The sequence below is a fragment of the Palaemon carinicauda genome, chromosome 37 (assembly GCF_036898095.1).
Source record: "Palaemon carinicauda isolate YSFRI2023 chromosome 37, ASM3689809v2, whole genome shotgun sequence".
Taxonomy (NCBI): Eukaryota; Metazoa; Arthropoda; class Malacostraca; order Decapoda; family Palaemonidae; genus Palaemon; species Palaemon carinicauda.
In genome coordinates, this window is record NC_090761.1 from 30,112,452 (window position 1) to 30,129,691 (window position 17,240).

General features: G+C 40.5%; 1 protein-coding gene across 1 annotated transcript in view; it reads right to left on the minus strand.

Moving 5' to 3' along the window:
* The window catches only part of LOC137629546 (serine-rich adhesin for platelets-like), a 204,555-nt gene that overhangs the window by 41,991 nt on the left and 145,324 nt on the right, over nt 1–17,240 (minus strand). Inside the window, 2 exon segments of the mRNA XM_068360967.1 lie at nt 6,067–6,221; nt 15,960–16,088. Coding sequence (XP_068217068.1) covers nt 6,067–6,221; nt 15,960–16,088 — 284 coding nt within the window.

Here is a 17,240-nt window from a genome sequence, read left to right on the forward strand (position 1 = left end):
TAAAAAAAAAATTACATTGTTTTCTCACAAACTCAAAATGTAATAATCTATTGCAAAAAATAATAGTTTGGATAATAAAATTCCAAATGCTTCTTGTTAATAAATATTTTCAGTTTATGAAGGAAACCTTCCAATCCAATAAAATGTATGCCTTTTAAATTCCAAACATATATGAAAAATTTAGCAATGTTTTAAAGATAAATCCACAAATCAACTTATGTTTACCAACACGTTATACAACAGGCTAAACTACCTAGATAAACATAACAGAAAAAAAGGAATAATGGTTGAACATCACAATGGAACTTGTATATATGTAAGTCTGCTTCTCCATCAGTGAAGGTCTTGGAAATTAAAGGGTAGTTAGAGGTGTTTACATTGAAAATCAAGTCCTCAGCTCAAGCATAGGTTTATCTCCAGGTATTTTTGTGGAAGTATAAAACATCTAGTGGATTAAAATACTGTGGTTAGGTCAAATATTTTGTATAAAATGGCACCATAACACTATACAGAAGAGTATAGGCATGCAATACATACAGTTGGCTGTCCACATCTACAGAAATTGTGTTTGAGCCCCTCCAGGAGTAAGGTATTCCAAGGACAAGAGGAAACACAAAACTCCGGGTCTTTTACTTATAACAGTGATGTGCTTATAAATAGACCCACAAGTAAAAACATACATCTTTGGCTTGGAATTTGTTCTGACAAATAAAAACCCTCATTCTTTTACTATGTGAGAGAGAGAGAGAGAGAGAGAGAGAGAGAGAGAGAGAGAGAGAGAGAGAGAGAGAGAGAGAGAGAGAGAGAGAGAGAGAGAGAGAGTTTCAATTTCTATTTGCAAGGCCACAATTCCTCCTTTTGAGATCTGATTTTTTTAATGTGAACTGATTGTTGCTAACCAGGCTTGTTATAAAGGAGTTTAATTAGACTTCTCTTAGGCATTGTATAATTATGATGACCCAGCCTGTGCATATAAATTTTTTTCTTGATTGATGATGATGATAACGATGATGACCCCGATCAATTGAGGCAGTTGTGGCAGATTGCCATACTGTGTTTTGTTTGGCACAGAGTTGTAGCTGTACAAGTTAAAGACAGTGTGGCTTCGTGAATGTTTAGTTAACAGTTTTTGTTTTTTGACATTATTTTTGACGGTGTCTGTGAACACACGCACAATATATATACATACAGTATACTGTATATATATATATATATATATATATATATATATATATATATATATATATATATATATATATATATACATAGTTTTGAAGTTTGGTTACAGTACATTTTAATTTCAAGTTTTATTTGTGTTTTAGTGTAAAGTTTTGTGATTGATTTTGGGAGGTTTATTTGAATTTGATTGGTTTTCTAGTTGTAAGGAATGTAGTTATTATGGATGAGTAAAAGAATGGTTTAACCCTGAAGAAATTGCTAAAAAAGGTTTTCCAACTATTTCTGGATTCATGTGATGTGTAGAATGACTAAAAGTCTACCAAAATACAAATACTACAAAGCTGTGAAATACAAGATGGCAACTAATGCATAAAAAGTATAATTAACTTCCATAGTATTCACTCTATGATGATAGATAAGATGTCTACACCTAGGTTTCCTGGGTCAAAGAATACATTGGAAACAGTCAAATTTCCTTTTAATCATAATATAATGAAATACAAGCTGGTGTCCAATAATGCCCACTGATATGTAGTTGTCACCCACGAAACGGCCGCTGGTATTCAACATATTAGTAGGTGGTGAGGCTGTATACCCGGTCTGACCTTTCTTGGTAGACCTGCACATCTTATCAAAATGTCCCCGTTTCTGGCAAGCTCTACACCGAGCTTCCTTAGCAGGGCATTTCTGAGAGCGAGGCCCATGACCCGTACGTCCACAGTTATTGCATGATACACCCGTGGCTGGGCATTGTCCAGAATCATGCTTGCGAGAGCAATATTTGCATTTAAACATTGACTGGAAGGACTTTGTGTATATCCTAACATGGTTATTGATATAAGGAAATGGTCACTGGTATAAAGGTTGTCTAGCAAGTTCCAATCAAACCTATCAACAATATTGTTGGAATCAAGAGTTGAGTCTATTGAGGAATACCTTCCATGAAGTTTTGAATAAGAATTACTGTAATCTTCCTTGTTTAATATAAAGTTATGATCCTTCACTAGTTGTTCAACCTTGAAACCATTTGTATCAACAGTAACATAATTATCATCCAAGAGAGGATTGTGGGCATTAAAGTCTCCAATTAGAAGTTGTTCTTGCTTTCAAATCATCCCTCTGGAAAAGGATATGAACATTACATTATGGAAGTGTTTTTTGTCCAGTAAGAGCCATGGAGTATCATTTGGAAAAAAAAACTATGAATACTAGACATCATATTCCTAATTTGTTTTAGGGAACTACAACTTCCAACCATCCTCAGTCCAAATGTGCAGCATTTTTCTTATTAAAAGTTTGGTCATGGAAGCTCATAAAGAAGTAATCCAAGTCTACAGAAAACCTTGAAGGCTAGGGTTCATGATATTACAAGAGCAGCTATATTCCCTAAATATTTGCCAAAATCTTGAAGAACATTATCTTTAAGAATCCTAGTTTGTTTATTAAGACTGTTGGGCTTTAGGTATTATAGTGGCCGAAGACAATGTGATCTAATAACTTCTTTGGGTTGTTAATTTAAACGTTCTTAATTTAAAGAATTCTAATTTTATTTACAGGTGTTGGGATAATATAAATAAGTAAATTATATTTTAAGACTATTTGTTAACAATAATCTAGACTAATATATATCTAGAATTTTAATTACCTCATTATTTTAAAATTATAAATGAACAATGTCTTTCCTTCTCTGGCCACCCATCTCTAAGAATGAGGGAGTCAGCAAACAAACATCAGAGGAGGTTCATAAAAATAAACAGTATTTTAAAAATAAAATCATCACTTCTATACACGGATGTTCATATACATACGCACCCTCCTCCTCACAGACGTGTGATGTTAGGAGAATAGGATATAGTTTTGACTTTGACACTGAAAAGACAAAGAACCTTTTTCTTGACAAGCATCAGTGGTTACCATTAACTGAGCTTCTTACTTTAATAGAGGCATAAGTCTATTAAAAGAAAAGAAAAGAGGAATTCTTTTAGTTTTAGAGGTAAATGATAAAACATAATTTCCAGAGGGAAGCAATGTGAACACAAGGTGAGTATACAAAATAACAGGCCTATCTATCTACCTAGGTGATATTTCTTTGACGTGGGCTGTCAACTACCTCCACCTGGTCCTGTCTCTAGCTCTCTCTATAAATTGTCCAGCTCTTACTTTCTAATTTACATCCTTCATTAAGTTGTCCAGAAACTTTTTCATTTGCCACCCTCATGCTCTTCTCCCCTATTTCTTTCCAGTATGGCAGAAAAATTTTATCTTTTCTCTTATTATATGTCCAAAATATTCCACCTGTCTTCTTACCACTTTTAAAAGTGATCTTTCTTAATTCACTCTTCTCAATACCTCCTCATTTGTTACAATCTGTCCATGAGATCTTCAACATTCTTCTTTAAAACCATAATTCAGCTGCTTTTATTTTATTTCTAATGTTCTTGTTTAATGTCCATGTCTCTGGGACATAAGTAATTGTGGACCATATATTGGTTTTCAGTGCTCCATCTTTTCTGAATCCCTATAATGTTGTTTGTCAATAGTGTTTTCATACTATTTAATGCATTTTTCTATTAGTATTCTTTTTTTTCTATTTCTTTATTACATCTTGCATCATGTGTTATTATACTATCTATAATATATATACTGTATATATATATATATATATATATATATATATATATATATATATATATATAGGCATTTGTTTTTTTTACTGTTGCTCCATTCATTATGAAGTTGCAATATGGAGGTTCCAGGTTTATTTATGCTACTACCACCTGTTTTCTTCATGTTGATTATTAGGTCCCATGTTCTCACTCTCGCTTTTTACTATGTCAAGAAGTGTTTGCAGTTTCTCTTCTGAGTCAGCTATTATCACCCTCAAAAAGATCCTTCACCTATTCTTCCCAACATTTCCGAACCAACTATCACCATCACCAATAGCCCCTTTTAATTCTTAATCACATTCGTCTTTTCTCTCTCTTTCTTCCAATCACTTATCTAATTTTCTTGTGCATATTCTCATATCTGATTTCTTTCTAATTCCTCTACTTCTTCACACTGTTCATCGATCCAGATTTCCTTTGCCATGTTACATTCCTGTATAATTTCCAAGTTTATTTCCTCATAACTTTGAGGATTTCTTCTCTTGTTCCTTTGTCTTTCTTCCACCTTTATCAAATATGGCTTCAGTCATCCAATTCTGACGTCTTCTTCTTTCATGTTTGGGTACTACTGTAGATCTTTCATTGGTTCTTTTAGAGCTGCTTGTAGGATTTTTCTGTCTCTGTCCAGCTCTTTCTCCTCCTCTAGTGGTTCTCTATTCAGTACCTCATACCTTTTTGACACTTCAATTCTATACACAGTAATTCCTTTAGTTGTTGGTTTTTGCTCGAGTTTTCCAGTGTTCAAATGTATTTTCAGAATATATTTCTTATAATGGTATCAATAATTCAAAAGTGGATAGTTTAATGAGTAGTTGATGAATCAGCAGATAAGGTGGTTTTACTACAATCTATAATTCATTTCTCATATATTTCTCATTGTTTCTGTGCCCTATCCACACTTGGTTGCTTTCCCTTTTGGAGCCCTTGGGCTTGCAGCATCCTGCTTTTCAGACTAGGGTTGAGACTACTAGTTAGCATAATAATAATAATAATAATAATAATAATAATAATAATAATAATAATAATAATAATGATAACAATAATAATAATAATAATAATAATAATAATAATAATAATAATAATAATAATGAGCAGATTATAAAAATATAGCTGCAAGGTAAAACAGAGTTAGAAGTGAAAAGGTTAAGCCAGGGATTTTGTTGCTAGATGATATATAATTACTTACCAGAATCAGGGACAGCTGATACCATGAAGGAGAAAAAGTTTTCCATAAACACTACAAGCTAAGATTTAAGCCCATCAATTTCATTGCGGACTTCTGATTGTTCGCTACCCATTTGAACCTAACCTTTTCAGAATTTTACTCTAATTTAGTATCTTCTTTCCTCTTAAGTTTAGAGACCTCCACAATCACAGAACATTTAGAACACAAACAAATCTTAAAACTAATGGGATACAAATCTGGATACATTTCACAACATCAAACAAATGTATAAAATACTAAAAAAATTAAATACAATATACAAATCATGCTGACAGATGATGGAGTATATGTTTGGGAAGGATTCAACAGCAAACATGAAGCAATGTTTACCATGGAGCATCTCCAATGGCATTCCCAATCATAACATACTAAGGGGGAAGGAAATTGGAGTGAGAGAGTGAGAGAATTATATTAATTCTTTAATGTTAAAAAGTTTGAATTGGGGGGGGCTTCAGCACGGAAGCAACGTGAACCCTAGGTAAGATTCATTAAAGTAATAAATTAGGGTTCAGCAACGCACGATATAAAAAAAAGTTAAACCTTACCTATATGAGAGTACAATGATAAACATGTAGACAGGCAGGCAACAGGAAGCAGCAGGCAAGAAGTCAGGCATCAGGCATTGCACATAAAGTTCATTCAGCTTACAAGTCAATACTTTAAATCAAAAGAAACATCACTGCAATTATAACATGGACGCATTAGTGCCAGCATACATGGACACATGCAGGGATAACTCACAGCTCCAAACACCTCACTCAGTTCACATGAGGTTGGGTGTGAGAATAGATGAGTAAAAATGTCTGTTATTCAAGAACCTCAATATTCGAGAAAACAAATTAAATTTACAGTACCATTGAGATCAATCGTTTGTGCTAAATACACACACAAAATATATTAAGGTTCTTAGAAGGATTATCACAGAAAGCTACTCGAATGCTACCACATATAAGAAAAACATTTCTTGCAGTGCAGGTTGCTAAAGGAGGATCTCACCAAGTTCCTCGTCTCGTCTTGGGGTGCTTGGAGCACTAGAACCAGCCCCAGCACCTCCAACACCACCACTGCTACTATAAGAATGAGCAGTGGAAGCTTGAGTACTATGAGACTGGACCAGACTGGTATTACTACTACTGTTGCGTCCCTCCATGCTGGGGAAAGAAAAAGATAACAAAATCAGTAGATATAACAGCTGAAGAAATCTGTGTCTAATACTTAAATATAAACTTAGATATATACAGACCAATATACAGGTTACATATACAGTACAAACCAATTCATAAGGTATTAACTGTACAGACTTATTATTTCACATACATATCTTGAGAAAAGATCCAAATTATGAAATGCAAAATCCAAGTCAAGAAAACCTTTTATTGCTTACTACAAGCAATATGTCTCATGAACATGCTTATATCCTGAACTATTTTCTTCTATTTCAGCCTTGTAATATTTTTATTTTGAATAGTAGTGTGTCTGGTGCATATTATGTCTGTCATTCTGATTCAGAGGATTTTAATTGAAACTGAAAAATATCTATAAAAATCTAAGTACAATTAGACAAAAATTCTTAAACATTACATTTGTGAATGCAATCTTATAATTTCCATATTTATCTGTGATCTACTATAAGTAGAAATGTTAATTATGCCTATGAACCTACCCTAGTGTTCACATTACTTTTTCCAAAGGAGCTTGGTTTATCGACATTTACATTTTTTTTATTTTATCAAATATTTCCTATTTTCTTTCCTTTTAATGGGCACATGCCTTTAGTAATGAGTGTCAACATGTGAAGATTTGTTCTGTTCGGAGCTCTGCTCACCACTCGCTCCAAGCCGTGTTTTTAGCTTGAGTTTCTCATTTTTAAAATCATTGGCGAAAATCTTAGTAGATCTCATGGAGAGATTAAAGTGAAGAAGAAATAGAGCATCATGTCTGCCCCTGACCCCATATACTGTCCTAAATGTCAACCACGGACAGACGCAAAAAAAGTGGATAGGATGTGATTAAAAGAGGTACTTTAGTAAGAAATTTGTGTCTATAGTGACAAGCATCACTGACAAAGAAGTAATAAACTTGAATTGGTTATGCCCATACTATGTTGAAGAAGCATATATATATATATATATATATATATATATATATATATATATATATATATATATATATATATATATGTATATATATATATATATATATATATATATATATATATATATATATATATATATCACAAATTTTAAGTAATTTGTATTTTTCCTAACAATACTTACCTTGAAACACTTTCTAGGAGATTACTGTTAACTCCTCTCCGACGACCAGATTTTTACGTAGTTTCCCCCTACTTCCATGTTCTATACTGTCCTGAATAACGGGAAATAACATGACCTGGGGGCATTGCCCGAGAAGGTCGCGCGTCTTTGAGAAGCCCTCGCCAGTAAGTTTTCTGGTCGGTTCGTGAACACACGTGCTTCACGAAGCTCCTCATACTCCGTGCGATTCCCTTTGTGTTTGGTTCCACGTGCTTCCCACGTGATCGGGATCTCTTAGTGTGTGTTTAGTGCTTTCACTACGTGCTTTTGATTTCGCTCCCTTGTGCTTTCCTAGTGTTTTAGTGCTTTTCCTTTGTGGCTTGCTTGTGTCTACGGCCCTTTGTGTTGCGTTATGGAACACGTTCGCCGTTGTCCTGGGCCTAGGGCCGGTAGATCATGCGGGGCTTTTCTGTCTAAGCCCGATGTTGACCCGCATACGTTGTGTACCTCGTGTAGGGGTAAAGCTTGTTCGCCGTCGGATAAGTGTTCCGAATGTGCCGATTGGCCCGAGGTCCAGTGGATAAAATTCCGTACCAAAAAGAAGAAGGCATCGAAGAAGTCCCCTAGGAAGACTAGCGTTTCTTCCCCTGCGACTTCAGCAGGAGAAGGGTCAGTATATATATATATATATATATATATATATATATATATATATATATATATATATATATATATATATATATATATATATATATATATATATATATATATATATATATAATATATATATATATATATATATATATATATATATATATATATATATATATATAATATATATATATATATATATATATATATATATATTATTATATATATATATATATATATATATATATATAAATATATATATATATATATATATATATGTAATTTTTATTTTTCCTAACATACTTACCGAGAACTACTTTCTTAGGAGTTACCAGTAACCTCCTCTCTACCAACCAGAGTTTTGTGTAGTTTACCCCCCCACCTCGTTTTCTAAGGAGGCCTACCCCCAGCATTAAGGAATGTGCCCCGAGGGTAGGCTTATCGTAGGTCGATGTCCGGCCGGGTCAGCCTCATCAGTAAGTTCTATTGGATTAGCACAATGCTAGCAAGGGAAGAGAGGCACTCGGGGAAGGAAGGGAGGGCCATTACCCGAAAGTAGTTCTCGGTAAGTATGTTAGGAAAAATAAAAATTACTTAAAATTTTTGATTTGTTCCAACACGAATACTTACCTCGAACTACTTTCTTAGGAGACTTACACTTTAGGAGGCGGGAGTGCTATTCTGACCCCCTGACCCGGGACGTGGAGGCCAAGAGGCCCAGGGATAACGGGACCTACTAGAAAACGGATGTGAGGGTAACTACACAAGAGTTCACGTTAGTGTCTAAGTACTCACCCTTTGAAAAACTTCTTCTGAAGCTCCTTCCAGTAGCGTAGTCGTGAAGAATGTGTTATCCAATGGTATCAGTTGGTACTCCCCGAAGAGGCTAGGAAGCAACTGGGTAGGAGGAAGGAAACCGCACTTGTGCCTACCGGTTGCTAGCCTTGATTGCGCCTGGGGCTTTTACTGTTACACCGCTTGGAGGGCGGAGATGACTGTTCCAATGGAGAACCCGTCTAAGGACTTCCTCGAGTAGTCCTTGAGGTAATGGGCAGTAAAGGTTGACTGGTTCGACCAAGTACCTGCTCGCAGGATCTGACCCACTGCCATGTTTTTCTCAAAGGCTAAGGAGGTGCTCAGGCCCCTGATGTCATGAGGTCGGGGGTGCCTGGCACTGCTATGCCATCTTCCTTGTAGGCTCTGGCAATAACTTGTCTCAACCAGAAGGAAATGGTGTTCTTGGAAACTTGTTTCTTATTAATACCTGTGGATACGAAGAGGCTCTTGATGCCTGGGCGGAGATGAGCTGTTCTTTCCAGGTATTTTCTAATTGTCCGCACAGGGCATAATTTTAAATCTTCTGCATTACCCGTCCTAGGGATGGCAGGAATTTAGAAACCTTCGAACTTCGGATCCCAGACTGCTGGGTTCTGAGTCCTAGCCACAAAAGAAGGCACGAACTTGAAGGATACTTCTTTCCACCCCTTCGAATGAGAAACGTCATATGACAGACCATGGATCTCACCCACTCTCTTAGCGGACGCCAAGGCCAGCAAGAAGACGGCCTTGAGGGTGAGATCTCTGTCCACGATATCCTTCAAAGGTTCAAAGGGGGGACGACACAGCATCTTCAGGACCTTGGCTAAATCCCACTGGGGCACCCTACTCGCCTATGGGGGGCAGGACTGCTCGAAACTCTTGACAAGCATCGCTATGTGTCTCGAGGCCCCCAGGTCGATGCCCTTCAGGAGGAAGACTTGGCCTAAGGCGGCCCGAACTCCTTTTATGGCTGGGATTGACATTCCCACCTTGTCTCTAAGAAACACCAGAAAATCTGCTATGTCTGGAACAGAGGCCTTAAGAGGTTTAATGTGCCTCTCAGAGCACCACTTCGTGAAGGAGGCCCACTTAGCCTGGTAGACCGTGGCTGACGACTTTCTCAGGTATAGAGATATTCTCTTAGCCGTGGACGAAGAATATCCTTCTCTCTTCAGGAGCCGCTCGATAGTCTCCAGGCGTGAAGACGTAGGGAGAGTGGGTTGTCGTGGAGCCTGAGAAAATGAGGTTGATGCAGAAGGTCTGACCTGTCGGGCAGAGGCCACGGTGGTTGACTCGTTAGGTCTTCTAGGTCCGCGAACCACTCTCTCTCCGGCCACCAGGGCGCTACCAAAGTCATCTTTAGGTTTCGGGCTGTCCTTACTCTGTTGAGCACTTGCTTTATCAACGTGAAAGGGGGAAAAGCATACGCATCTAGATTGTCCCACTTGTGCTGAAAGGAGTCTTCTAAGACTGCTTTCGGGTCTGGCACAGGAGAGCAATATACGGGGAGTTGGGCGTTGAGTTTTGTTGCAAAGAGGTCCATCACCGGGGAACCCCAACGTTGGATGATGAGCTTGGCTACTTCCAGGAGAAGGGCCCATTCTGTCCCTAATATCTGGCCTACTCTGCTGAGGCCGTCGGCCAGTACGTTTTTCTTCCCGGGAATGAACCTTGCTAACAATACCACTTGGTTCTCTTCTGCCCAATCTAAGATTTCTATGGTGAGATCGCACAACTCCTTTGACTTCAAGCCTCCTTGTTTCTTTATGTATGCCACTACCGTGGCGTTGTCGCACATCAACGCCACGGTGTTTCCCTTTAGCAGACTCGCGAAGTGTAGGCAAGCCTTCTGGACTGCCTTCAACTCCAGGACATTGATGTGGAGTTCTTTCTCCCCGTCCAACCAGGTCCCTCGTGCTGTTTCGTCGAGGAGATGGGCTCCCCACCCTTGGTTGGAGGCGTCTGTGAACAGTAGTAACTCGGGTGGATCGCTCCCGAAGGGCATCCCCTTGAGTGAGTTCGACCGGCAATGCCACCATTCCAGGGAGGGTCTCGTGTTTGGTAGGACTGGGATTAGAACCTGTTGTGAGTCCAGTTGGCACCAGAGGTTCTTCAGGTTCCATTGTATGGCTCTGAGCCTTACCCTCCCTTGGGGAACTAGTTTCTCCAATGAGACCAGGTGACCTATCAGCTTCTGCCAGTCTTTCGCTCTCTTGGGACGCACTGACAGGAACGGCTGAATGATATTCATGAGGTTTCTTATTCTGTCCTCCGAAGGGAAGGCTTTTCCCAGAATGGTATCCAATGTCATTCCCAAGTAGTTCATTCTGGTGGATGGGGATAGGTTTGACTTCTTCGGGTTGATTACGATCTCCAGATCCTTGCAAAACTGGAGGAGTTTCATCCCTTGTTCCTCCAAGAGGCCCTTTGAGGCGGAAAGAAGCAACCAGTAGTCCAGGTATCGGATAAGGCGAATGCCTCGTTCGTGAGCCCACACTGAGACAGTCGTGAAGACTCTCGTGAACACCTGGGGCGCTGTTGACAGTCCGAAGCAAAGGGTCCTGAATTGCAGGATCTGGGAGCCCCATTTCACCCAGAGGAACTTTCGACTCGAGGGGTGGATCGGAATTTGGAAGTATGCGTCCTTGAGGTCTATGGTCATCATGTAATCTTTCTCCCTCAAGGACAGCAGGTCAGACTTCGGAGTGTCCATTTTGAAGTCTGTCTTCTTGATGAATTTGTTGAGAGCCGACAGATCTATAACCGGTCTCCCCCCCCCCCCCCCCCCCGTCGCTTTTTCTACCAGGAACAGACAACTGTAGAAACCTGGCCCTGGGAGAAGAACTTCTTCCATGGCGCCCTTTTCTAACATGGAGGACACTTCCTCTTGAAGGGCGGTCCTCTTTAACGGGTCTCTGGAGCTAGCCATTCCGCCCGGCTGGCCGGGATAAGAGGGGGTGGTTCTGTTAAGAACGGAAGTCTGTAGCCCTCCTTTAGTACGGACACTGTCCAAGGCTCTGCTCTGTGAGCCTTCCATGCTTGCCAATGAAGTCTGAGGCATCCCCCAACCCGAGGCTTGGGCGGGGATAGGGGGCCTCCCACTCTATCTTCTTCTGGAGGAGCGGCCTGATCGGCCTCTCCTAGAGGCAGAGTAACCCGACCTGAAGGAGCTTGAAGGCGCTGGAGCTCCCCTGCGGGGGGGCTGAGGCACTACGGACCAGGAGGAAGAGGGAGCCTCTCTCCTCGTAGTGCTGGGCGAGGCCTGGGACGTCGCGGCACTATCCGAGACGGACCTCTTGTAGGGCGGTCTCCTCGAAGGCGTAGGTCTGGGGTTGATAGACTCCTTCTTCTTTGAGACCTTCTCCATGATGGCCTCTAATTCCTTCAGGGGAAACAAGGACTCTCCCCACAAGGGTAAGCTCCGTATGGCCCGCGCTTCCCTGTCTGGTACCTTCTGGGACACCTTCGTCAGTACGGTGTCTCTCTTACGTAGTACCCAGTTAGCCGTCAGGGCGAGCGACTGGTAAGTTAAAAATTTAAGGGTTTTACCCCCGGAGGTAATAAGGTCTCTCAGGAGACTTGTTGGTCAGGGTCCGCGGGGTCGAACGAGGCTTGTACCCCTACCAAGGTGGAAGCCCACCAGTCCAGCCAAGAGGAGACGTTCACTAAATCTCTCGACATCTCCTCCATCATGGAGGCCTCTGCTGGCGAGAAACAGACCGGGGCCGAAGAGGCCCATCATCTGAGACGCCCTGACTTAGGATGTCGATGGATGACTCCACCTTATAGGGGCCAGGGAGACGCCCTTCTGGCACATATACTTTGCCTTGGGTTCTGAGGCCCTGTAGCAATTTTGAGGAACTCTGGGTTTTGGGGGCTTCGGCATTACTGGCCACCACCTTGTCTACATACTCCTGCCCTAGGACTAGATCTTGGGCTAGAGGCAGCGCTAGAGACGTCTTAGGCTGGGTAGGGGTCTGCATAATTCTTAATAGGCTTGACCTCCAGTAATCCTCGTCTGTAGCTGAAGGTTCCTCGATTTTGTGGTGTCTTCTGATAAGGCCAACCACCCTCCTATAGGCCGAGTCCTCCGTTGGTGAACCCTCCCTTCCGTCAGCCGAGGTCTCGGCCTGGGGCCGGGGAGCTGGGTTACCGGGCACGGCGACTGGACGTCTAGCTCTTGGTGCCAGGGGTGCCGTCCTACCGAGGTACTGGATTTCATCAGCGGGGACATCCGCACCAGGGGCCTGGGTTAACGCAGGCATCGCTGGTTCAGCGGGGACTCTCGTCCGCCCAAGGGCTCTGGGTGCCGAGGACGCGGTTCCCGTGGGCTGACCCGACAGCGCGAACCGTTCCTTCCGACCCGAAGGCCGCACCAGCTGGGCTGGTTCGACCAGGCTGCCCGACAAGAAGCGCGTTTCCCCCCACTGGGCGGGGTGAACCAGAGGCTTCGAGGACTTATGCCTTCTTGTAGAGTCCTTCCTGCCAGCTAGGTTGCGAGGGACAAGGTCGTGTTTTGAGGGCGGCATCCTTGGCGAACACTCTCTGGACCGGCGGTCCGGGGAACAAAGCACCTTTGAGTCCCGGGGTACGAAGACCCAGTCGCCATCAGGAGACCTACTCCTCTTATACTTACGTCCTGGGGAGCGGGAGCGCTTGCTACTGTACCGGGAGCGCGACCTCGAACGGGAACGCTTGCTCCTGGACCGCTCCCTCCGACGACGGTGTTTTACCCTGACTTCCTCCTCCAACGAGAAATAAACATCCGACGAACCCGAAGACACTGAGCTTATCGCATGTCGGCTGGTAGCGGGGACTGCCGGGGACTTTTTCGCGCGTTGAGTGCCCGAGGTCGACGGCTGGAGGAAATCTTCGGGGACTTCCGTGAGGGGGGCCGGGAACGATTCAAAACGCTCCATGCCAGGGAGCCAGGGGTCCAGGGCCACTTCCATCCTTAAGGGTGACCTCCCCGGCATCTTCGGAAGCCTCCAACCGAAGGCATCATTAGCTGAAGGTCGTAACTTCTTCTGGTTGTCTCCGCCTAACGAAGACCCAGAAGCACAGGCCCACGAGGGCGGCGAAGATACAGACACCGCGTTACTACCCCCACAAGGGGTCATCGGAGGACGCGTCCCCCCCGAGCACAAGGGCCGACTCTCCGGACGCACTACTGAGTTCTTCACTAGCCCTAGAAGGGCCCGCAATCGGCACTGCACTTTCACTAGGTTCCTGGGGAAGGACGCCTTGTTCTTTCTCTACACCAGACTTACCTCGTCCCCTACTCTGTGTAGAGGACGGCGAAACAGAGGCCCCGTCGGACCGCTCACTGGGTGATGGTAGCGGCGAAGTAACACTAGCTTTCCTGGGGGAACGTTTCGCCGATTTCCTCTTTTTCGTACCGTACCGTACCCACAGGATATCGCTCCAGTCTACACACTTGGGGCACGTATCTGCTGACGAACAAACCCTTCCCCTACAGGAGGAGCAAAGGGAGTGAGGATCCACTTCAGGCTTGGAGAGGAACACCCCACACGATTTACCGGCTCTAGGCCCTGGACAACGGCGGATTTGTTCCATAATGCACACAACGTAAGACACAAGCACGAAGGGAATCAATGAATACACTGGGTAAGCACACGGGTGGAAGGTGAACACACAGGAATACCCGGGAAAAGTACACTGGAAAACACAAGTTACCACGCGGTGAACACGTGGAGCACTATAACGCACACAAAGGATCGATAGAGAACGAGGGCGACGTGTTTACACGTCGCGACCAGAGAACTTACTGATGAGGCTGACCCCGGCCGGACATCGACCTACGATAAGCCTACCCTCGGGGCACATTCCTTAATGCCGGAGGTAGGCCTCCTTAGAAAACGAGGTGGGGGGTAAACTACACAAAACTCTGGTCGGTAGAGAGGAGGTTACTGGTAACTCCTAAGAAAGTAGTTCGAGGTAAGAATTCGTGTTGGAACAACTATATATATACATATATCTATGTAGCATTATATATATATATATATATATATATTGTATATACATATGTATGTTTATATATATGTAAATATATGAATATATATATATATATATATATATACTGTATATATATTCATATATATATATACTGTATATATTTCCATATACATATACTGTATATATATATATATATATATATTCATATATACATACTGTATATATTACCATATACATATACTGTATATACTTTATATATATTTATATATATATATATTATATATATATACATATAAATATTATATATATATATATGTGTGTGTGTGTATACTGTATATACATATGTATGTTTATATATATGTAAATATATGAATATATATATATATATATATATATGAATATATATATATATATATATATACATATATATATATACTGTATATATTTCCATATACATATACTGTATATATATATATATATATATTGTATATATTTCCATATACATATATATATATATATATATATTTTTATATATATATATATATATTTATATATATATATATATATATATATTTCCATATACATATACGGTATATACTTTATTTATATATTTATAGATATATATATATATATATATATTTATAGATATATATATATATATATATATATGTATATATATATATATATATATTATATTTGTGTATAACATATATATATATATATATTATATATATACACACACACACACATCATCTATTATCGGCACTTTCAAAATCAAATTCTTGACAGTATCTCTGCAATGTAAGCTCTTCTGACTTTAATCTTTTCTATTATGTGCACCTTCTGTAACCCTATGTGTTATATTTGAGTGTTGCTCTTATCCCTACAGAACACTACCATGTTCTGGGATTCACCTTATCCTTTCCTTGCTTACCAGTCTATCTTCTTGTATTTACTTCCATTGGCTTAACTCACTGCTTTGTGTATTTCTCTGGAAACATTCAATATTGGTTCAATGCTGATTTCTGACAGGCACCAACCTTTATCTGAAATCCTTCTGACATACTTGTGTCTGTCTTCACTGTAAAAATTGCTCCCAGATACTGTACCCTTATTTCCCTAATGAGGCTTTCAAGTACACTCTATCTGTGAGATACCCATCTCAAATTAAAGTAATAAATAGCCTACCTTTTCCCTGAACTCAATGAGTTCCTCATAAGAGCATTCTGATAAACATTTTCTTTTTCCTCCAATCTTCTCTGCAAGACACGAATCATCGCATTTTTCTCGGCTATTTGAGTTTCCAATTCACGATTCCTAAAAAAATAAAATGTACCCCATCAGTAATATTACTCTAGTTTATGGCTTATAAAAATTAAGAACATAAAATTTTTTTTTTATTTCTAATAACAAAATGGATTATTTCAATACTTACTAGCAGTTGATTTGGCTCCCTCCTAGAAGCCTGCTCATGTTGATCTCAAAAAAATTAAAGTTCTCATCTTCTATCACTCCAATTGCCTCACCCTTCTAGGATATTGCAAATTAAGGCACTGTATGACAACAAATGTGGCTTGGGTATGCTTAAGTATAGGAAATTGAATACAATTTAACACCCTCTTGACATTGCTAATCAATGGGGAGGTAGGGAGAACTAGGAGAGCCAAAGGGGAGTATCAAATAAATTTTGTTATTAAAATTCCACTTATTACCTGTAGTTTATCTGGCTGCATTCCACGCTCTGGAGGATGAGGGTTAGTGATGGAAAAAGACTAGCACCAAAGCCCACATTCTTGGAAATATCTTACAATTCATTCATATGTTTAGTCAAAGCAAACAGAAAAGGCACTTTTATCATAAGAGCCTTGAAGGACAAGCCTTCTAAGACTTACACCAGACAGTTCCAATACTGCAATACCACATCCAAATTCCAATGAACTGAACTGAAAACTGGAGGTTCCTCTATAGCAAAAGATATAAACAAATCCTTGATAATACTCGAAGATAATAAATTTAATCCAAGATGCTTGACGACCGTATCAAGCATTGACCTATAACCCTCAATACGCATAGAATTTTTTTTTTTTCCGAATACAACTGATAGAGCAAAAATGTAACAATATTGTCCAAACTTGTTCTAGTCACTTCAACATTCCTAGATTTTCACTAATCAAAATATGTCACTGTCCCCGATACAATTGATTTGTAAGCTGCCTCTTCGAAACCAAAACTGCAAACCTATTAGGGAACTCTATCCCGCCCGAGGTTACGGTGAACATTTTCCATACGGTTAGCTAAAGCATGAGGGTTCTAGAGTAAACTCCCAGTAAAAGAGGTCTGCGAAGATTTGTCTTGCAAGGCATATATTTTGGTCAAACCAAGCACAGAGACTATAGATCAGTAAACTATCCCCTGTGGCTAATACAGACTTGCTTGCTTGCATGCTTATAGATTGCCTTGCCTTATGCA